At 40.3% G+C, this 20517-nt stretch overlaps 1 protein-coding gene across 4 annotated transcripts in view; it reads left to right on the top strand.

Annotated features, from left to right (window-relative positions):
* The window catches only part of PCDH11X (protocadherin 11 X-linked), a 426317-nt gene that overhangs the window by 42937 nt on the left and 362863 nt on the right, over window positions 1-20517 (top strand). For all 4 annotated transcript variants that reach the window (XM_038122874.1, XM_038122872.1, XM_038122873.1 and 1 more), the window contains one exon: window positions 1375-1958. In XM_038122874.1, coding sequence (XP_037978802.1) covers window positions 1419-1958 — 540 coding nt within the window. In that variant the 5' untranslated portion in view covers window positions 1375-1418. The remainder of the gene's footprint in view (window positions 1-1374; window positions 1959-20517) is intronic.

Here is a 20517-nt window from a genome sequence, read left to right as displayed (position 1 = left end):
GGAGTTGGAATGTTCTGTATCTGCCACCGCCTTCCAAGCCAAAGCAGTGTGCAGTGCTGAAATGGAGTAGCAATATTAATTGTTCCTAACCTGTTTCACTGCAAAATCAAAGCTTTAGTCCAAATTCCCCTGCAAGTGGCGCTGCTGAAAGGCAGGGACTAACAGGTGGAGGCAATTACTGGCACCAGGAATTTCTTCAGCCACTGCAACTTCATCTGCAGAAGTAAATCAATCTGTGCTATGACAGGGAGAATAAAATGAGAAGAGACAGGGAACAGAATTACACTTTTACCTGCAGTAAAAAGAATGTAGATGTGTTGGCACAGGTATATTTGAAACAGATGCTAACCTAAGAGTTCATTTACGAGAAAAATCACTTTACCAGGAACTCTTGAACATTTACCTTAGGGAAATGCTATCCTAGCAGATCCTAAATTCTGGAATGGCAGAATTATGTAAAGATTAGGCAAATATTCTGTACATGGCCTTCAAGAGAGTGATTTATCTCTTAAAAATTCTTGGCTGAAGGCTGTATGCAGCTACACAGATATCTGTGTGTACCTGTAAGTCCTCCTATTCCACTTCCATCTTTCTTGAGGTTGTTAACAACCTCAAGGCAAGAATATATTGCTATTCAGAAACCAGCTTGGAAAGTACAGATTTTTCCAACAAGTCTGTATCTCCCTTTAAAGGTATTGGTGTTCCAGATTACTCTGAACAGGCATCACCAAATTTAAAATTATACTAATTTTTTTGCAATTCACTAGACAGACTTCCACACAGTGTTGGCTGAAGTTCACCAAGACTCCATTTAGATAATAACATTTTCTTGCCAGTTTAAGTTCATGAATTAAAAATATCCAGATTTCTTTGTCGTTGTTAACAAACATTACATAATTTTGTCAGTGCAAAACTTGGGGGGAGAATTAAGACAAGTGTTCTTCTATTCCCATATCTAAGACAGAGGTATAAAAAGATCTGGTTCTCAGCAGATGGTTGCTTGCAAACTTCTTGCCTACTTTTTTTTCTTAGGAAACAGAAAAGAAATGAGGACAATGTGGCAGAGAGATCGAAGGAAGGCATTTTCCTAAGGAGCAAAGGAAAATCTCATGCTGGAAGTAGGGGATTCCTGTACTTATTTCTCCGTTCAATATGATCCAGCCCTAAAATTCTTACCTCTGTATTTAGTTAAGAGTTTCAAGTGAAAAGTTGTGCAAGAAAGTTTATACATATTTAGGAAGGATGGAGTCAAATGTGACTTTACCAATGAGGCTTTCAAACAGTTGTAGCAGGAAAGGAGCTCCTTTAGCTCTTGCCGCTTTAGGAACACAATATTCTGTGACTTTTAAAGGATTTTCCTTTCCCTTTTCCCAGCTCCTCCTGGCGTTCTCCACGGATACTCATTAGTCATTCTGGAGATGGACTTGCTGTCTGGAACCTACCTCCTGGCAGTCCTGTTGGCCTGCATCGTGTTCCAATCTGGCGCGCAGGAGAAGAATTACACCGTGCGGGAAGAGCTGCCCGAAAATGTCCTCATTGGCAATCTGCTCAAGGATCTCAACCTAACGCTGGACCCCGACGTGCCCCTGTCCTCCCCGCTGCAGTTCAAGCTGGTGTACAAGACCGGGGACGTGCCCCTGGTGAGGGTGGAGGAGAACACCGGGGAGATCTTCACGGCCGCCAACCGCATCGACCGCGAGAAGCTGTGCGCCGGCATCTTCAGCGAGAACCGCTGCTTCTACGAGGTGGAGGTGGCTGTGCTGCCCGACGAGGTGTTCAGACTGGTCAAGATCAGATTCCTGATCGAGGATATAAACGACAACGCCCCCCTTTTCCCCTCCACAGTTATTAACATCTCAATCCCTGAGAACACGGCCATTAATTCCCGCTACTCCGTCCCGTCTGCCATCGACCCGGACATCGGGGTGAACGGAATCCAGCATTATGAGCTCCTCAAGGTGGGTTTCTTTCATCCTTCTCTGTTGCTGTGTGTGTTACTGTCCTCCCACAAGTGTTGCCAGTCCTCACCAACCCGTCAGAAACCCAGAGCTGTGTGCTGCACGCAGCAACAGAAAGCCAAAGCTGTGAACTGCAGTTGCGGTAAGGTGCAGGTCCGTGTCAGAGTGTGAATCCATAGCCCTGGGTGCGTTCTGCTGCATCTCATCCTCACTCTGTGGGAAGCTGTTTATGTGCATGTGTAACAGTGTGAGGAAACATCCACATCCCTATGAGCTTGCAGCAGCTCTCAGAGTGTTTGTACACTTGGGCTGACAGTCTTCCTGGACCATTCGAAACGTGTCCCGATTGCCACTGACATGACAGTGCCAAGTGCAGAAGGGTTTTGTGCTGGCTTTATGCCTCCCATTTTCATGGAGACAATCTTTTTTTGTGCCTCTCTTGCACGACTGGTGGACTTGAGCAGTAGAACTTGGCCCAGGAGCTGGTGTGATGCTCGCCTGGGTATTGATGAGCTTTTCCAGAGGGAAGGAGTCAGTTTGTCAGAGCAGCTTCGTGATGTCTGGGCAGGAGCAGCTCCAAATGTGCTGTGCAGGAGTGCAAGGAGAGTGGTGCCAGTGACCTTGTAAGAGCAGATATTTCATATTCTTGCTTCTTTTATTCTTTCTAGCAACCAACAGGGGAACTGGGATTAGGGAACAGAAGAATAACACAAACATGTGATGTTTATATAAACAAGAGCGTGTGACTGCTAAATAAATGATCACTTTCATTTGAGTTTATTGAAACAAACTTAAAAACAGGAAAGAAATTTACCTTGAAATGTTGGGGGAAGCTGAAATTGTCCTCACTTCCTTAGATTTGGAATAGGGAACTATTTTGTGGTTTGGATGCTCAGCAACCAATCTGACCCTCCTTAGTGCCAGAACAACACAGATTATAATATCCAATATATTGCTGGACTGACTGGATAGCTGATATTCACTGATACCAGTACTTACTAGCAATTTAATGAAAATAAAGCTCTGCCTTTTTTAACTCTTTTAAATTGCTCAGAACCTGAAGTAATTGTGGCAGTGTGGGTCCAAGGGAATGTCAAAGACATAAAAATCTCTCTCAGGAAACTGCATCCTACCAGGCATTTCTGGCTAGCTATCAAAAAAAAAAATTAAAAAAAAAAGATCCCACACATGTCTGTCTGCTCTCAGTGCAGCCAAGAAACTTAAAAACTTTCCAAGTACTTACTATAATGTTGAAGTTTTTACAGTAAGCTCTTTAAAAGTTTTCCTAGGTTATAGGAGAGCAGGTAAATCTACATGTGTGGGTTTTGTTTGGGGATTTTTAGCTAGCGAAGCAGAAGCATCCTGTAGGGCAGAGTGTTCTTTATGAGGCATATTCAGTGAGATTTTGGGGAATGAATAACAGCATATTAAATAAATAACAGTAGGAGTAGAAAATAATGAAAAAGCCAGAGTTACACACAAAATGGGGCAAAATAATATCCGGTCTGAACAGAGAAATGTGAGTTATCCAAAAGTGCTGTTATTGTAGGAAAAGGAAAACTGTAGAAAATGGCTAAATCAGGAGTCCCTGGGCTTGATGAGCAGCAGTTCAGATCACCACAAGAACAGTCTTGTTTGTGAGCTTATTTTTGGCCTGTGCATTCAGAGGGAGAATTTACCAGATCAGCAGAGTGGGAGCACTTTTGTGTCACACGAGTGGGAGCTCGTCTGAAATCCAACCTGCCCAAGGCAGGGCAGGGCACAGGGCTTGGCTGGGCAGGGTGAGAGGGTCTGCATGAGAGGTTTTCCATCAAGAAATGTGCAAATAACTTAAATATCAAATTATTTAAATTTTAATTAAAGAAAAAAATGAATAAAAAATGACAGATTACATGTTTATTCAGGTGTCTCTGAAAAATCTGCTTTTGCCACATAATGGGAAGGAAGGTGGTGAGGTTGAGCACACACTGGTATAGACTGGAAGTTCTGAAATCCTGTGCTGCATGTGCTGCAAACAAAATAATTAGTGAAATCACAGCCCTGCTGGCAGATCTTCTGAAAGAATTAATTGCATTTTTTCTCTTGAATGCCTGTTGGTCAGGTATTTTTTTGGAGTTATGGATCTACTGCCTTTAAATGAGCCAGCAATTTCATATACCTTGGAAATGATCTGTAAAATCCAAAAAAGAGGTTTCTGACAGCCAGACACCATTTGGAACGGTATTTCCAGATGTGATTCTACTGGTAATTTTCAGAATGTTAATATCAAAAGTAATCATAAAATTGGTTAAAAAATAATAAAAACAAACAACAAACCCAAGCAATAGAAATAAAGGATTCTGGTGAGCAGGCAGGAAATACAGCCAGTATTTCCTGCAGCAGGGGAGGTCCAGGAAGATAATTAGGAGGATTAAAAACCTTTCCTATGAGGAAAGAATTGGGATTCTTCAGCCTGGAGGACAGAAGGCTCCAGAGTGACCTCATTGAAGCCTTTCAGTACCTGGAGGGGCTGCAAGAGGGACTTTGGACAAGGCCTGGAGAGACAGGACAGGGAGGAAAGGCTTTGTTCTGACAGAAAATTGGTTTAAATTGGATATTGGGAGGAAATCCTTCCCTGTGAGGGAGGAGAGGCCCTGGCCCAGAAGCCCCTGGATCCCTGGAGGTGTCCCCGGCCGGGCTGGATGGGGTTTGACAAATTGTGAAATGAAGAGAAAGGTTTTCAGTTGTAGTTGGCTTTTGAAACAAATTTAGCCAAGATTTCCGTATCGCCTGTGTGAAGCCAGGCCTGTTTTGCCCAAAAACAGGTAGATAGAGACTTTGTCCATAATGAATTCTGAAAAGAAAAAGGGAACTTCTCACTAGGAACTGAGCTGAGCCCTTTATAGGTATTTAGCACATTTTCAGCACCTCTGTAGCTCCTTGGGATGGTAACAGTCATGTGTTACAGTATTTCCTCACTTTGTTACACTTACCTTACTGTCCCTCTCACAGCGTGTGGAAAAGGTTGAATATAATTTTTGCATTTGGTTTCTTTTGCAAACTAGATAAGAAACTATAAAGTCTGTAAACTAAATGGCTTGTTTCCCCCCAATATTCTTCCTCTCATTAAAACTCATTAAAACAGCAGAAAGCAAAACTTTGTTTTCTGAAACAGAAAACAGAAACAGAAAACGAAACAAAACAAAAAGAAATACGTTCTTGTATTTTGGATTCAGTGGAAGCTTTGTAAAGCAGGATTTGATTTATTTAAAACAAGACAGAGCTTTAATTACCACACTGATTAACACTCTTTTTTTTTACCTGCCCACATTTTATCAAGGTGTACCTGAATGGAAAATAACTTCTTTATGTGTAACTGATCCACGGCACCTCATCCTCAAAACTTTCTGTGGCTCTGATTTTCTCAGCCCTGTTTGAAACACATGAACTCCAAAAAGGCAACAGTTTCACTGTTAATGGAAGAGAGGAGACAGCCACGCAGAACTTCTTGCTGGCCCCAAAGCTGCTGTGCATGGCATTATAAAAGATTGTTTCTCTGCTGAGATGCCCCAAGGTGACCATAGAGGGAGTGACATTAAGGTTTCACATGATAAACAGTGTTTGCTGTGAGCCAGGGGAGGAGGGAGAACTTAGATATTATTTAACAATAGAAGAAAATTCATTTAGAATGAGAAATAGCTGGACTGGGGAAGAGGATGGTGTAAAACTGATGGTGGGAGCTGGTAGGTGCAGCTAAGACAAGAAATAAATGGCCAGGTGGAAACCCAACCATTTTTGTCTCAGCTGAGATAGCTACTGTAAGTAATAAATGGGAAATAATAGGAAAAAAGAGCTGGGCATTCAGGAATAGAAGTAGTAGGTGAAAACAGTGGGGTGCAAGAGCAAATTGTGCATTGAAACGTTAATAAACAGTGATTTCTGATGGAGGATGAATCTACAAATCCCAATGTTCTGCTTTAACCCAGGGGGCAGCCCAGCCTCCAGGGCTTTGTTCAGCTCTTCGGGGCAGTCCCATTGTTTACAGACTGACACAAAACGTGCATTGTGTCAGGCTGGGCCACCGCGGGGCCATAAATACCTGCTTGCTGTTGATGATTACACTGTTCCAGCACACTTACATCTGCGCTCAAGGCAAGCTGATATTTAGTATTACCTGATTAATACACTTCATATTTATAGGTGTCACAGGCCTGTGCTTTGACTGCAGAGATTTCAGTGTGAAGCATTCCTTTGTTCTCTTAAATGCTAAAAAGGCAAGCTGGCTCAGAACAGGTTTTGATTAGAAAAGGACTCACACAAGGGCATGTTTTAAATAATATTTTTATTAATTGGTTGCCTAGCATTTCTTGTCAGCTAGGTACACCACGTACACCAGAAGTTGCAGAGGTGCAGCAGGAACTGAGCATTTTCTTCTGTGAGCTGATCCTGAGTGCTAATATTTTCTTCCTTTAATCCTTTGCAGTTTGGGGGAAATTAGATTGGGGTTGCTGTTCCATTACTCTTCCCCGTTACAGTAATTTTGGTGTATTTACCTATCAGAAGCAGCTGGTGCATCCCTTCTAGAATAATATGATAATCTCTTTGTAGCTGTCGGTTCATACCTCTGTAGTCTGACAAAATAGATTCCTGCTCAGTCTCACACCACGTCAGCCTTGCCTCTGATGAGGAGAGTTTCATCTGGCTGCTCTAGATCATCTTTGTGATGCCTTTCAATAGAAGATATCCCCGTTTTCTGATACAGTTTGTCAATTCCATGACCCATGGAAGATGGAAATCACACTTCTTCATCACACTTCAAGCATCATATTTCATGTTTGCAACTGGTTATTTCTGAGCCTCGCAGCAGTCTTGGATCAAGGAACTCACATCACTGTCAAGATCAAGAGTGGAAGATGTGTTTTATGTAGAAATAAATCTAGTTGGGTAGTTAGAATTATAGACTGAGGCTAGATTTGCAGTTCAATGTGTATCAGAAAGTCATATTAACGAAATCTTTGTTGATAATCCTGTGGTAAGCAGGGATACAAATGTGAAAGCCAAAAGCTGTAACAGTGGATGAGGCCAACCAACTTTGTTGTTTTTAGTGTCGTTTGTTGCTGTGTTTGGTCTCTAATGGTCTGTTTGTTTTTAGTGCTGCACCTGTGGGCTTCAGCACACAGAGAAAAAACAAGACAGAATGGTTAACGTCCCTGCAAACTCAGTGCACAGTGACACAAACTTTGATTTTCTTATCACCAGATCAGCCTCAGTGTCCCAAGCACGAGCTGCTTGGGCCTCTCACTCCTGTCCTTTTCTGTGCTGTCATTCCTTAGAGTGGGAGCCAAACCCTCCCTTTGGGAGGACTTTCAAACCACGTCCCATGGCTTGTCACACTGGAATTAATGTGCATTACACTAACATGGGTGATTATCTGGGAGGGCTCCAGCAGCACGACAGGACATTGCAGGGCTCTACTGGCCCTTTCAGTAGGTCACAGGAAGCCTGGGGTGGTTATTGCCAACATCTGCAGTCTGTGAAAAATCTGCCAACACAGAGCTTTTTTTTTCTGCTTGTAAACAGATATTTATTAATATTGCCAGCTCTTACTGAATATTGTAGTTAAACACAATTTAATATGAATACAAATTTGTAATACAAATAAGGAATTTGTAATACAAATAAGGAATTTCAACTTAATTTTTCTTACTGTTTCTACAAATCAAAAATTATTTGTGAATTCGTTGTAACCCTCTAAGAACAAAATATTCTTGCACTTTCTGATTTCTTTTTTTACTGCCAACCCTTTCTAGCAATTGTGTAAGGGGAATATGGCTGATAGGATGATGGCTATTCAAGGCTCCAAGAATTTTGGAATTGGCTATTCAAGGTTCCAAGACTTCTATATACTCAGGAAAATACATGGTTCACGTGGGAGATTTCTTGACTTCCTGATAGACAAGAACAAGATCTTTTCAGTATTTGTCTCTTCTCATTCAGGAAACATTAGTTGTTCAGTGATATTTCAAGACTAATTGCCACAAAAATAAAATTACACTCGTATTGATGGTACAGGTAACAGTAGTACTTAGGTGCCTAAAACTGAGAAATTATGTAAAGCCAGACCTTGGATCTGACAGTGCTTACAGACAAGGTGAAAATAAGATGCACATTAAAAAAGCATTTGAGGGTTGTTTTGGTTTTTTTTAATTATTATGGGTTTTTTTTCCTTCTCACTGTCATGTAGCTTAGGCTAAAATCTTGAGTTTCTGCTTGGAGAGGGGATGGCTTGTTTTTCTTCACAATCCTCTGGAAAAAGTCAAACCCCACCTGGGTGTGATGATGTGCAGCTGCTCTGCAGAGGAGCAGACCATCTCCAGAGGTCCCTTCCCACCCTGGGACTGCGTGGGCTCCTCAGCACAGTTTGCAGCCCAGGCTGATCCCAGCCTCACTGGCATCTCTCAGGAGGATTAAACTGCTGATGTTTGTGGGTCAGTACTGTTTCTTCTTTCTCATTTTGTGTGCCAGCATAGAAAGGGAAGTTTATGGATTTAGGGAACTCGAAAATAGGTTTAGGAAGTTTTGTTGCTTTGCAGTTGAGCTCCAGTCAAGCTCTAAGGTCACTCTCTTGTGCTGGTAATTTAATAAATTGGGAGGGCTGGACATGTTGTCTTTCTAAGGTAATTTTTAGCTGCCCTTTAAAAGAGAGGCTTTTTTTAGGACAGACAGGCTGTCTTTTGAGTGGTGCCAAGTACTTTTGTCCTAAATCCACAGTGGGGGAATAGGTCAGACCCGAAACATCTTTCCCTTTTTCACTTGCTGATAGAAGTTCAGTGTTTTGGTTAAAGTTAACACATCTTCAGTTTTTTTCATGTGGATGGTTCCCCCTGCCTGCTTTTCCCCTGTGATGTTCTTAATTATCATCTGAAGTTTTTACATCCCCTTTGCAAAATGAGTCTATTTTCATTATTTTATGTTGTAGCTGAAAATCTGCCTTCTTCCAAATCCTCCACGCCATTTGCTCATTTTTCTTGCAATCCACAATACCAAAGTATGTGATTCTTTAGAGAAGATTTTGTGCTAGAATAAAAATACTGCTCAGTGGTAACCTGTCTAGAGGGATCTGGACAGACAAGTGGTCATCTGTGCACATTATTTTGAAAAAGTCACTGGGTCTGAGCTTTAAAAGGGAAAACTGATTTGCATTCCTGCAGCTGTGACTTGGTGTCAGCGAGGAGATAAAACTCTGCTCCTGACTGGTGGTAGTGAGTCAGGAGTCAAGGTAATTGCCTCTTGTTGGTTGATACAAGGCTCCTTTAGGGTGGTTTATGGCACAATTGCTGTAAAACTGTCAGCTCCCGTTATCCTGACGTCCCTTTGGGGATTGAGGCAGGACTGCAGGAGAAAGTCTTGCTTCAGGCACAGCAAGTTCAGTGAGTTAGGGTGAGGGACAAGTTGGTGTCTCTTTCTGCATCCCAGGCTCTGATTTTCACACGAGCTGTCACGGAGCAATAATATATAAGTTAGCATGTTTCAGAGAGGAGAGGATGATAGACTCGAGCTGCGAGGCACCCATCTGTCAAACGCAGAGCTCCACTTCATCTGTCTCAGCTGAGCATCATCTTCTGCTGATGTCCAGACAGATCACTTTTAGCTCAGATGTTGGGATGCTTTCTGAGCACACAGGGCTCAGGATTTGTTTACACAGCCTGTGTGTGTGGCAGCACAGAGAATGGAACATTTTCCGACAGCCATCAAGGAAACAATTGTTTTAATTTATATGAAATTGCCAATTACATGACCTATCCTGTCACCACGACATTTTAATGAAAATCCTTTGCTAGGATTTTCTTCTCCTGAGAAGCTGAGGAGCCTCAGGAAAGAAATATAAGCAATAACTCTCTGCTGCTGAGGAATGCAACAGGGGCTTCTTTGATTGGTCCACGTGAGGTATTTCTAATTAATAACCAATCAAGGAAGCACCTGTTGCATTCCTCAGCAGCAGAGAGTTATTGCTTATATTTCTTTCCTGAGGCTCCTCAGCTTCTCAGGAGAAGAAAATCCTAGCAAAGGATTTTCATCAAAATGTCCTGGTGACACTATCCTGCTCTTGATTGATAACCCCAGTAAGAGCACTAAAATATCCCTTCAAAATAAAATGATACTCTGGTTTGCATAGATGACTGATACTGGGACTGCAAACATGCAGTGCCACATGAAGTTACAAAAGGGAATAAAAGTGCACTGGGGACAGATGGTGCTGCACCCTTAATTTTTCCTACTGTCTGAAAATCTACCATATTTTAAAGGTGTCATTCTTTTGTACATCACTGAAGAAAGAGGTAGGAGCCTTTTTCAAGTGCCAAAACAGTATTGCCATGGTGTTGGGGCAGTATTTTTACATATTCAGTGTTTTTATCCAACTCACTTTTCTAAGACTCACTTTTCATCCCATCTAGGGGGGGAGGAAGATTTGAAAATTTCCAATTTTTAGGCTATGTTTTGAAAGTAGAAGTAGTTTCAGTTTTTCCTGGTTTAAGTTGTCATAAAATACACAATTAAAATATTAAACTAGCTTTTATAATAACAATAATGTGTCTTGATTTTATATTTACTTTAATCTTTCTAATGTTGGATTTTAGTAATGAAGATTTAAATATCCCAGCTAGTTTTCCCCCAAATACACTGCATAGAACACTTTCCTTCCATTTAAGAAGAAAGAGGTATCAAAGAATATATTTAAATCAAGTGTCAGCTAAGGTTCATGGCCCTTGACTGCATTAGTACAGTTATTTTTATTCCTGAAAGAAAGGTGTATTGCAAAATAATTTATATTCTCTAACCCAGAAACATAATTGGTCTGAACACTTAAGTCCCGTGGAGCTTTTGAAGCTGGGACATGTAGCAAAGACTGTTTCAGACAATTCTGAAGAAACAAAAAGAAACATTGCTGAAAGAAATGAGTTCTGAGTCATCAGCTCTCAGTATAGAAATACATTTTTCTCTCATTGTGCTGTAATTGCTGGCTCTATTAATGTGATGTGTTCTTGCTTTGGTTATTGCTGATGTTCCAAAGTCGAATAATTGTAGTTTTTTTTCCTCTGCTTTTTCAAGCAAATTGACGTTTTCTGGGGTTTTTTTTCCCTCTTCTTTTTCTTTTGAGTCAGGATATTCCTCTGTGCTTTTCAGACCGGGATATTATATGGCTTTTTCACTGGGAGAATGCATTTTCCTCTTCATCCTAACCCTAGCCGTATAATTTTCATCCTCATTTCCATTAGGGCTTTTTTGAAGATAGTTTATTGCAGCAGATTGAAAGGTATAAACAAAGGAGTAACTTGTATTTTGTTCCTCATCCTCTTTCCCATCTCATATCAAAAATTGTACTCTGGCACTTACACATGACTTTTTTGTGAATTGGTATTTGTTGGGAAAGCCAAGAACTATTATGAACACCATAATTTGGAAGTAAGTCTTAAAAACAGAGCCTAAAATACTGATCAAAATTTCATATAACCTTTTATTTTTTTACAATAAACACTTGTATCGTTTTATGTAATCAAGTATTTGTCCATGTTGAATATCCAAGACACTTACTCTTCTTGTACAATATCAGAACTCGAATGAGTTCCTGGAAGTTTCCAGATTGCCTGCTTCTTTGTAGGATTCTACATTAATGCTTATTTTTAAATTCTGAGCTAGTCCAGCCCCTCCCTCATCAAAAACCTTTCATTTGAATAATTCAAACCTTCAACTGCCAGCATCGTCCAGAGCTTGGCAGTGAAGTTCAGTGTCTAAGTGGACCTCTGGCAAAGCTAAAGAGAAAAACCTGTTAGTGTGTGTGTGTTTTAATATCTGCTTTAATATCTGCTTCTGAGATTTTTATTGTCTGGGTTTTGAAGTGCATTATGTGAAGACGTTATGACCTTTGCTGGACACCTTAATTTTTCACCTGAACTGGGCTTTGGTCTTCTCAGTCTTTGCTTGTCTCTGTTTCCAAAGCCTGCATCTTCCTCCCAAGGGGAAGAGGAGGGGCAGGCACTGATTTCTGGGCTGACCCAAGTTTGGCCTGGCAGGATGGAGCTGCGTTTCCTCTGATCTTGGATCTCTCTCTAACATTTGATATCAGATGCTTGGGAATCACCAGAATATTTTCCCAAGCTGTTCCTGAGCTTCTGCCAGTTTGAGGCTCACAGATTTCTTGCCCAGCAGTGGGGAATCTGATATTCTTATCTGTTTTTTTTTTGTTTTTTTGTTTTTTTTTTTTTTTTTTTTTTTTTGGTTTTGTTTTGTTTTTTGGTTTTTTTTTTTTTTTTTTTTTCCATGTGTGTAATTGTAGTGGTATTTTGTATCTGTTTTGTAAAAATTCTAGATTTTAAAATTTGAGTGTTTAGAATAGTGGCAAAGTTTTAGACACTACATTTTGTGATGATCACTTGTTTTAATTTCTGTTTACATCAGCCCACTGGTGGCATTCTTATACTATGAAAACAGCATTTTGGATGCAGTGATAAAAGACTTCAACTTTATTATTTAACTTGAAAAGTATACGGTTTTACAGGCTCACAGAGGAGCTGAGAAACTGTGCAAAGACATTTTTCACTAATTTCCATGCCCATTTATATTGCATTAAGCAGAAATAAAATTAATTTGGTTTCTATTTAAAATGTGTATATGCTTGAGCTAAGGTGGGAAGTAGAGCCCGGAGATACAACCAGAACTTGTTCTGCTGCCCAGTGGCAGAAAACTTTGCAACACTAGAAATATGATTTTCTCCTAAGTTTTCCTATGTTCAGAAACTGGAAGAATAGTCAAGCCTTCTTCAGAAGTGAATTTACCTTTGTGGAATTAAAACCTGTGTGTTTTTTATTGATTAACTTTATTACAACTTCAGAATTATTTGATGATGGAGTGTATGATTCAGGGCTCCAGCTGGCTGAAAATCTCTGTTCCAGGCTTGAAACCTTTCACAGTCAGCGCTGTGTCTGTGGCTCTTAAAATCCTAACTTAACATCCAGGGCACTGGGAGAAGTGGTAATAATATCAGTCTCCTAATCTCTCTTGTAATACTCAGATAACACTGCAAGAGTTCCTGCAAACAGGAGTGAAGTCTTTCAGGATCTATTTTGAATATTGTTTTAAAGTTCAATGGCACATTTGTCACAGCACAGCATATGCTTCAGGCTACTGAGTGTCACAAGCAAAGTAGCAAAAATAATTCCTTTTTTGTTACTCATTGCCTCTAACAGAGACTTGAGTAACATTTATGCACAGTGGATTTCCCCCCCTCCTTTCTTATTTTCTTTTTTTCTTTCCTTTGTGTATTTCTTGTGGAACAAGTTTATCCATCAGGACAGGTTTTAGTAGCTTACATGATGCTGATCAGGAGCTTCTGCCATGATTTGGTTTGAAATTCTGACATCAGTGTCAATCAGGAGAGCAGAGCTGATGCTGCAGTGCTGTGTGCTGCCTGGATCTGGCACCACTGAAGCTAAAGGTGCTTGACTTGGAGGGCTCCTGTGGAAGGATGGCTTGGCTTTTCCTGCTGGGCAGCTGTTGGAACTAATCAGATTGTGCCTAAGAGCATAATAAGGAAAATCTTTAATAATGCTGAGCCCTCTTGGAAGCTCCATGGCTTCAGCTGTCACAGTCACTTTCACTAATTTAGTTCTGGTTTGCTGTTTTGTTTAGAGCCATAATGCTGGATTTCAAAACAGATTTCACTTAATTTTACATTTCACAATGGGTGCTTCCACATATAACCACAGTAGGCCTCTTCTTATGTTACCAGTAAAGTTAATTGAGTGTGGAAGCAGAGCTTTGACTCTGTAGGTAGAACACATAAAAAATTTAGTTTTATAGTGTCACCTTAGGATTTGAAGATAGTGCTCTATTTCGAATCCACGTAACAACTGAAACCTGTTTTATTGTAGAGAGCAGTCCTGCAGATTTCTGTGAGCAAATTGACTCCGTCCTGTCTTGGAGAGTACTTGTTTTGTGTTCTTTCAGTATCTGTGAACCTGATGAATAATGACAGATGTAGTATTTGGTAGAACATCCTAGGCATGTTTTAAAAATAGTAACATGCCCAACTAAATCTTTGAATTCAGAATCAACTGTTTGTTTAGCTGGCTGCTTCATCGACATAATAAATTGAATTATTGTTCTTAGCTTAATATCTTAATATGCAAGAATCCTAACAATATGCTAAACCCTCTAAGACAAAGAAATAAAAAATAATCAAGCGCACAAATCAAGGTATAGATGAAGTCTTTGTGTCTAAGTTGAAAATTGTTTAAAGACTGTTTAAGTTAAATTGTTTGAGTTGTGCATTATATTCCATGCTAATGGTCATTTTCCCAGATGATGGACATAAGTTATAATAATACTTCATTTCAGGATGCAATATTTTAATGTTTGGTTGGTAGAATCACTTGTTTACATCACTTTTTTCGAAGGCTAAACTTCACATTGAATTATTGAGAGCATCTTCTCCTCCCCAGAAGGTGCTTTGTCCTGTCGCTGTTCCTGTTCCAGCCTGTGTGAGGCTGAGAGATGCTCTCCTTGCTTTCCAAGCAGGAATGGGTTCTCTGGGCACTGTGCTGGGTCTTTAATGGGGTTTTGGTCAGAGTGGGAGCTGGGAGGGGTCTGGGGAAGTTCTCAGTTCTGGTTAGCCACCCTGACACCTTCCTGCCTGGAATGGTGGCAGCAGCCCCAAAGCTGTTCATGCTTTTGGCTGAGGAAGAGGCCTCAGGTCCAATTTCTGTGTGTGCCAATGACAGCTTTTTTGTACCACAAACAAAATGTGAGCTGCTGTTTGGGAGCATCTGGTTTAGGACAGTGATTGAATGAACCTCAGGAAAGTGCTGTGTGTGCACCCAGACCTGGGAAAGCTTGGAATTTCCCTTTGACTTGTGTTGAGAGATTTGCAGGGGTCCCAGGACGAGGGAAGAGATGAGAATCCTGCCTCCATGTTTCAGAAGGCTGATTTATTATATTATCATATATATTATATTAAAAATGCTATACCAAAACTATACTAAAAGAATAGAGAGAAAGGAATCATCAGAAGGCTGGAAAGGAATAGAAAGGAATGAATAACAAAGGCTGTGACTGAGCAGAGAATCTGAGCCAGCTGCATCCTTGATTGGTCATTAATTAGAAACACTTCCCATGGACCAATCAAGGCAGCACCTGTTGCATTCCACAGCAGCAGAGAGTTCTTGGTTACATTTCTTTCCTGAGGCTCCTCAGTTTCTCAGGAGAAGAAAATCCTGGCAAAGGATTTTCATAAAAATGTCGTGGTGACAGACTTGGGTTATCGGCGTCATTACTGGGGAGAAATGGCTTCACCAACCTTTGTTTAATTTGCTTTTTCTGGAGTAGCAGACTTTGTGAGAGGGCAGTCACGTTGCTAGATGACTCCTGAGCTGTGTTATTTATTCTGGCATTAACCTTGCTGAGGACACACCCCAGAACTCCCCTTACTCCTGACATTCACCACTCTCTGCATTTTTCCCCATGAGCTGTGGGAGGGTTTGTCTCAGTTTATGATTTATTGGAGGACTCACATGACCAGGTGAGACTAATCTAGAGCTCTGCAGCAGGAGATGGATATTGTATTTACCTTCTGAAGCTGCTGCTCTTCCTGCTTAAATATTGGCTTGCTGTGTTCTACGGTCTCATGGTTTTCTTTGATTTTTTTCCCCCTTTTGGAGGAAAAAAATCCCTGTCCGTTAGCTATAATTTTTAGTGTATATTCACGACTAAACTGCTATTAGGGGATATAAACAGTGAACTAAGCAGAAAGGCTGGATTGGAATGATGAGTGTTTGGTGTTTCCCTTGTAAACATGCCATTCTAATATTCTTAAATTTATTTTCTTTCTTACAAATCAGTTACATCAATTCCATCTCTGATTTTAAGACCAAGAAATAGCTCAAGCACATTCAATTAGAGTGAAATTGGACTTTTATTTTTGTTTTTAGAAAGGAATATATTCTTGAGTAAAACTATATATTGAAGTATAAATCAAATACACTTCTAAGATTTTTTTGATCCCAAACTCACAGGGAAGCATTTTCTCAGAATATAACTCATTAACTGGAAAGTCAGGACAATTTATTTGCTAGAACTTTCAATACACACAGGTAGCAAGAGATTTCTTCTCAAAATTGATTTTCAGACTCAAGTTGCTGCCTTACAGTAAGGAAATGTTTCTCCTTTTTTATCTCACTCTTGTTCTAGTGAGTCAGATAAATAGGAGTCAGTAACACTGGAGGAGGAAGAAGTCAAGTTCCTGAGAAATCAGCACCAGAAAATACATTTTTGGTTTATCCCCTACACTCCTTGATCAGTATGGTGAAAAGACTTCTATTTACTGAGTTTCAGAATTCTCTGGAACTATTTTTAGCAGTGTCACTGTCTTCTCAGCCACCATCTCGATTTATTACTCTGAAATTGCAATATTATTTGTTATCTTCCCATGTGCAGTGAAGTGGCATCTTGCACTTGCATACGTCACATACTTTTACAATTTAATATGGGAGTCTCACTGTTATTTTCTGAGAGTAATAAAAAAAGGATAAGTTCTCATTCCTTGAAAAAGTATAGCTCTATTTCTTTCAGAAGCAAAACTGATCCCGTGGCAGTTAAATGTCACACACGCACACACTCTTTCTTATTTTGATTTTTACAAAACCCTGCAGAGTGGAGGCCTTGAGAGAGGCTTATGATCAGGTCATTTCTGCAGTACTTGTGACAGGTCTAGAATTCCTAAAGCCTGCTTGTGGAAGCTGGGGGAAATCTGTTCCAAGTGGAGGATGTAAAGTCTCTTCTGTTGGAGTTTATTTCTCACCCTGTTATATTTTTGCCCACATGGGTTGTGAATTTTCTCTGTTAAGGCTGTGGATTTTTTAATCAGCCTTCATAAAGCAGTGACACATGGACATTAAAGTGCTGCCCCTGCACAAAAAGGAATTTCCTTGTGTTTCTGGAAGTGTGGGAGGTTCCACAGGAGATGCTCCTGCTGTTCAGAGGGAAGTTTTGTCAGCATTTTTTCCTAGAAGTGTGAGCATAAAGGAAAAATACAGTGATTTTGCTCCCAGCTGAACTCGAGCTTTAGAAGGGTGTTAGGTCAAAGAAGACAATCTTGCTAAACAACTTGTTGGAAAAGCTGCAGCATCAGAGGTCAGACTATGGATTTTTCTTAATGAGGATGACACGCATTTAAAGATATCATACACACTGAATTTGTGTGTGGATGGATGGATGTATAGGAGGGAATGAGATACTAACTATGCATTAATTTAATGAATGTTGATTTGCAGGTTCTTACTCCTTTGCAGCAGAGCACAAGTGTGTTTTATTCCAGTCCATTTTATATTGTGTTGTCCCATTTGCCACGAACTGAATCCACACAAACCCATTACCCCCAGTCTCCACTGAAATCTCTGCGAGCTGGGGATGCTGCACAGCCCCTGCTGCAGGGGGAAGAAGTTTTCAGAGCTGTCTGGGATGTTTGTATTTCCTGCTGCACAAGTGGCTGTCAGGTTTAATCCCTCCTGCCTGGCAGCGCTGATGTGCTCACCAGCAGGCTGTGAGCGGGAGGGCACAGCAGGTTCACCCCTCACCAACACCTGCCAGGGCTCACCCCCAGCTCCAAACGTGCCACTGGGAGCTCAGGCTGAGCCTTTGGCTGTCGAGGCACAATGAGGTTGTGATTTAGGAGCTGTTCTGAGCAGCTGAACAGAATTGTTAGTGCTTCCCTCCAAAGGCACAGCGCTGCACTGGAGCCTTGTACTCATTTATTTCCCTCCTCGCACATCCTCGGTTCTGTGCCTGCTCTCAGCCAGGAAATAGAGCAAATATGTAACTGTCACCTTGTATAATGCAAATATCAAAATGCACTTGTTGGCTGTATTGTTGCCTGATATAAATCCTAATTTTTTTTTCCCTTTATTATATACCCATAGTGAGTGAATCCAAAGGCAGAAACGTCAGGTGTCTGGAGCTTTATCATGGGAATTCAGAGCAAAGCTCAAACATGTTTAATACCTTAATCTGAATATCCTCAGGGTGTTGAAAATGTAGCTTTTTGTTCAGTAGGATGTCTGTGAATATTTCTGAACAACTGTAATGGAGGAGATTAAGAGGGGAGGTTTCCTCCCTGGTTGTTACCTGCAGCTGTTGACCTCCCTTGTTTTGGTCAAAGTGTCTCCAAATGAAAGAACTTTGCTTGAAGTTTGCAATTCTGAAGTTTAACCCCTAAAGAGGCATTCTAACAGTTAGTTTCTAAAGTTTATAATTTGAAGTCTAATTTTAAACATGATTAGTAACTCGGAAGTGGCAGCCTTTTTCAGACCAGCTACAAACTTTGGACAGTTGATAGAAGTGTCTCTGTACTTCAATTTCCCATCTTTAGTTGGTCGACAACTGATTATGCAGCAGGAGTATTGTGAACATAAATTCCTTACAGTTTCTGGTGCAGCTGCATATTTTTTTTCTGAAATATATAATTGTATGTCTGCAGTGCATTGTGAAAGACCACTCAAGTGATGGCCCAGTTCCCTGGAAGGAGTTTCGTGGGAATTTTGTGTTCTGTTAATGCAGCAATGTGGGTTCACCATTATTGCCACCCTAGATTGTATAGGTGGATGAAGTAAATTTCTATTAAAATAAAAGATTCAGGTTTCTGGGGTTTTTTAGATTTTGGGGTTTTTTGGTGGTTTTTTTTTTTTGTTTTGGTTTTCTGTTGTTTTTGGTTTTTTTGGTTTTTTTTCATCCATGTTTAAAAAGAGAAATTAGATATAGTTCAGAACTCACAAACAACTCAACTTGAGACAACGTTTCAAAGGCCAGAGATGTGCTATGGAAAGAGAACTTTCTTTTTATTCATGAAACTTGGTGCAGTCTTGAAAATGTGGAGCTCATGTGGGTTCCCAATTTTTCAGCTCTGCCTGTTCTCTCCCTTGTAAAACTAGTGGTTAAAAATATTAACACTTTTAAGTTAGGGAGTTTCAGGCTCACTTGAAGTGTAGACTGAAGAAATTAGGGCAGCAAAAAAAGTAAATAAATCCAGAATATAGTATTGACTGTCCCTAATTGTTTCTCCTCAATGGAGGAATATAATCTAATAAACATGTTCTGACAGTTGAATGCCAAGAATTGAGTAGGATGAAAAAATATTCCATTTCAGACAAAACACATCCATCTTATATCTACCTATCTTAGAAAATAAAGTAGACAATGTTTAGAACATGACAAGATTGAAGAAGACTCCTTAAAGAAGGGACCAGCTCATCTGAAAAGTTTAAGGACACTCCAGCAAATTATTAGGACTGTTTAAATTTTGCAATAATAACATAAAATTTATATTTCCAAGGAAGTAATTTCCTGTTTGGGTAAACCTCCTAGCCTTTTTTTTCTTTTCTTTTTCAGAAAATCAGTATTAAATACATTGATTATTCTCTTCTTCATTCCATGTTATATTTTTTGCTGTTCTTTCCAGCATAAAGTGGTTCATTATTATCCTTGTGTTCTGTTGATCCCATGCACAGTGTTGTGCTTGCTCTTGTTTTGTGGGACAGGAGCAGTTTTGGGTGTGGTTGTGTAAATGGAGAGAAATAATGGCAACGTTTTCCATTTGTAGGAGCTCTTATAGAGGAGGAGGAAAAGTAGCAAGTTATGGTGTAGACATTGCTCATAAAATGATTTCCTCATCTCTTACACAGGAATGGAGCTAATTAGGGTTCTGAATGCAGAAAATGCACTTTAGGTTTATGCATAATTGGGTGCTTACAAATCCAATTTTTATTGCGGTTCTGAACCTGAAATTTCAGTTTATTCCAAGCTAAACTTTTTTCTTGCTTCAAAGTAAACCAATAGAAACAGTGCCTGACACTGACAGAAAACCATAAATTGAACAAAAGCCTTAAAAATCTTGGCCTACAAATTAAAAGGCTGCATTGCTTTGACAAAGAGAGTGTTTCAAATCTGTAAGCAACTCTTCATCTGCTGAGGTCTGCATTATAGGAGATTCTTACCTTTGTAATGTTATTTTTTTCCTTTGAAGTTCTGCCACTCAGTTCATAAGGTAACTGCTGCTGCTAATGACACTTCTTTCCCGTAACTTTGGGTTGTAAGCTGTGAGATGTCATGAGAGGAGTGACTGTGGAGTCTTTAAGCAGGACAGCTGTCCAAAAAATGGTAATTTTCTAGAATGCATGGACAGCAAATTGCACACTGGGTGAGTAATAGCAGACCTGGGACCTTTATTAGAGCTACACCACTTAGGGTGGTTTGGATCTGAGTGCATCCACATGCACCCATGACAGACACACAGACCCATTATTGCCTGCCATGTGGAATATTTTGTGTTTAAGACGTTAACTTGGCTTTGGCAATTCACAATTTCACAGCCAAAGTATCGCCTTTGAAAGAAAACTGCAAGTTTAGTTTTCAGCTTTTGTGGAAAAAAGTTGTCCACCATGTAACTGTGGTCTGTTTTCTGCATTCAGAGCTGGAGTTGTGCTGCTGTAGTCTCTGCTCTGCTGACAGACAGCACAGTCGCAGAGCAGTTCCA

This window comes from Motacilla alba, chromosome 4A, assembly GCF_015832195.1.
Source record: "Motacilla alba alba isolate MOTALB_02 chromosome 4A, Motacilla_alba_V1.0_pri, whole genome shotgun sequence".
Lineage (NCBI taxonomy): Eukaryota > Metazoa > Chordata > Aves > Passeriformes > Motacillidae > Motacilla > Motacilla alba.
Note: the sequence above shows the minus strand (reverse complement) of the source record. Positions and strands in the feature narration are given on the sequence as shown.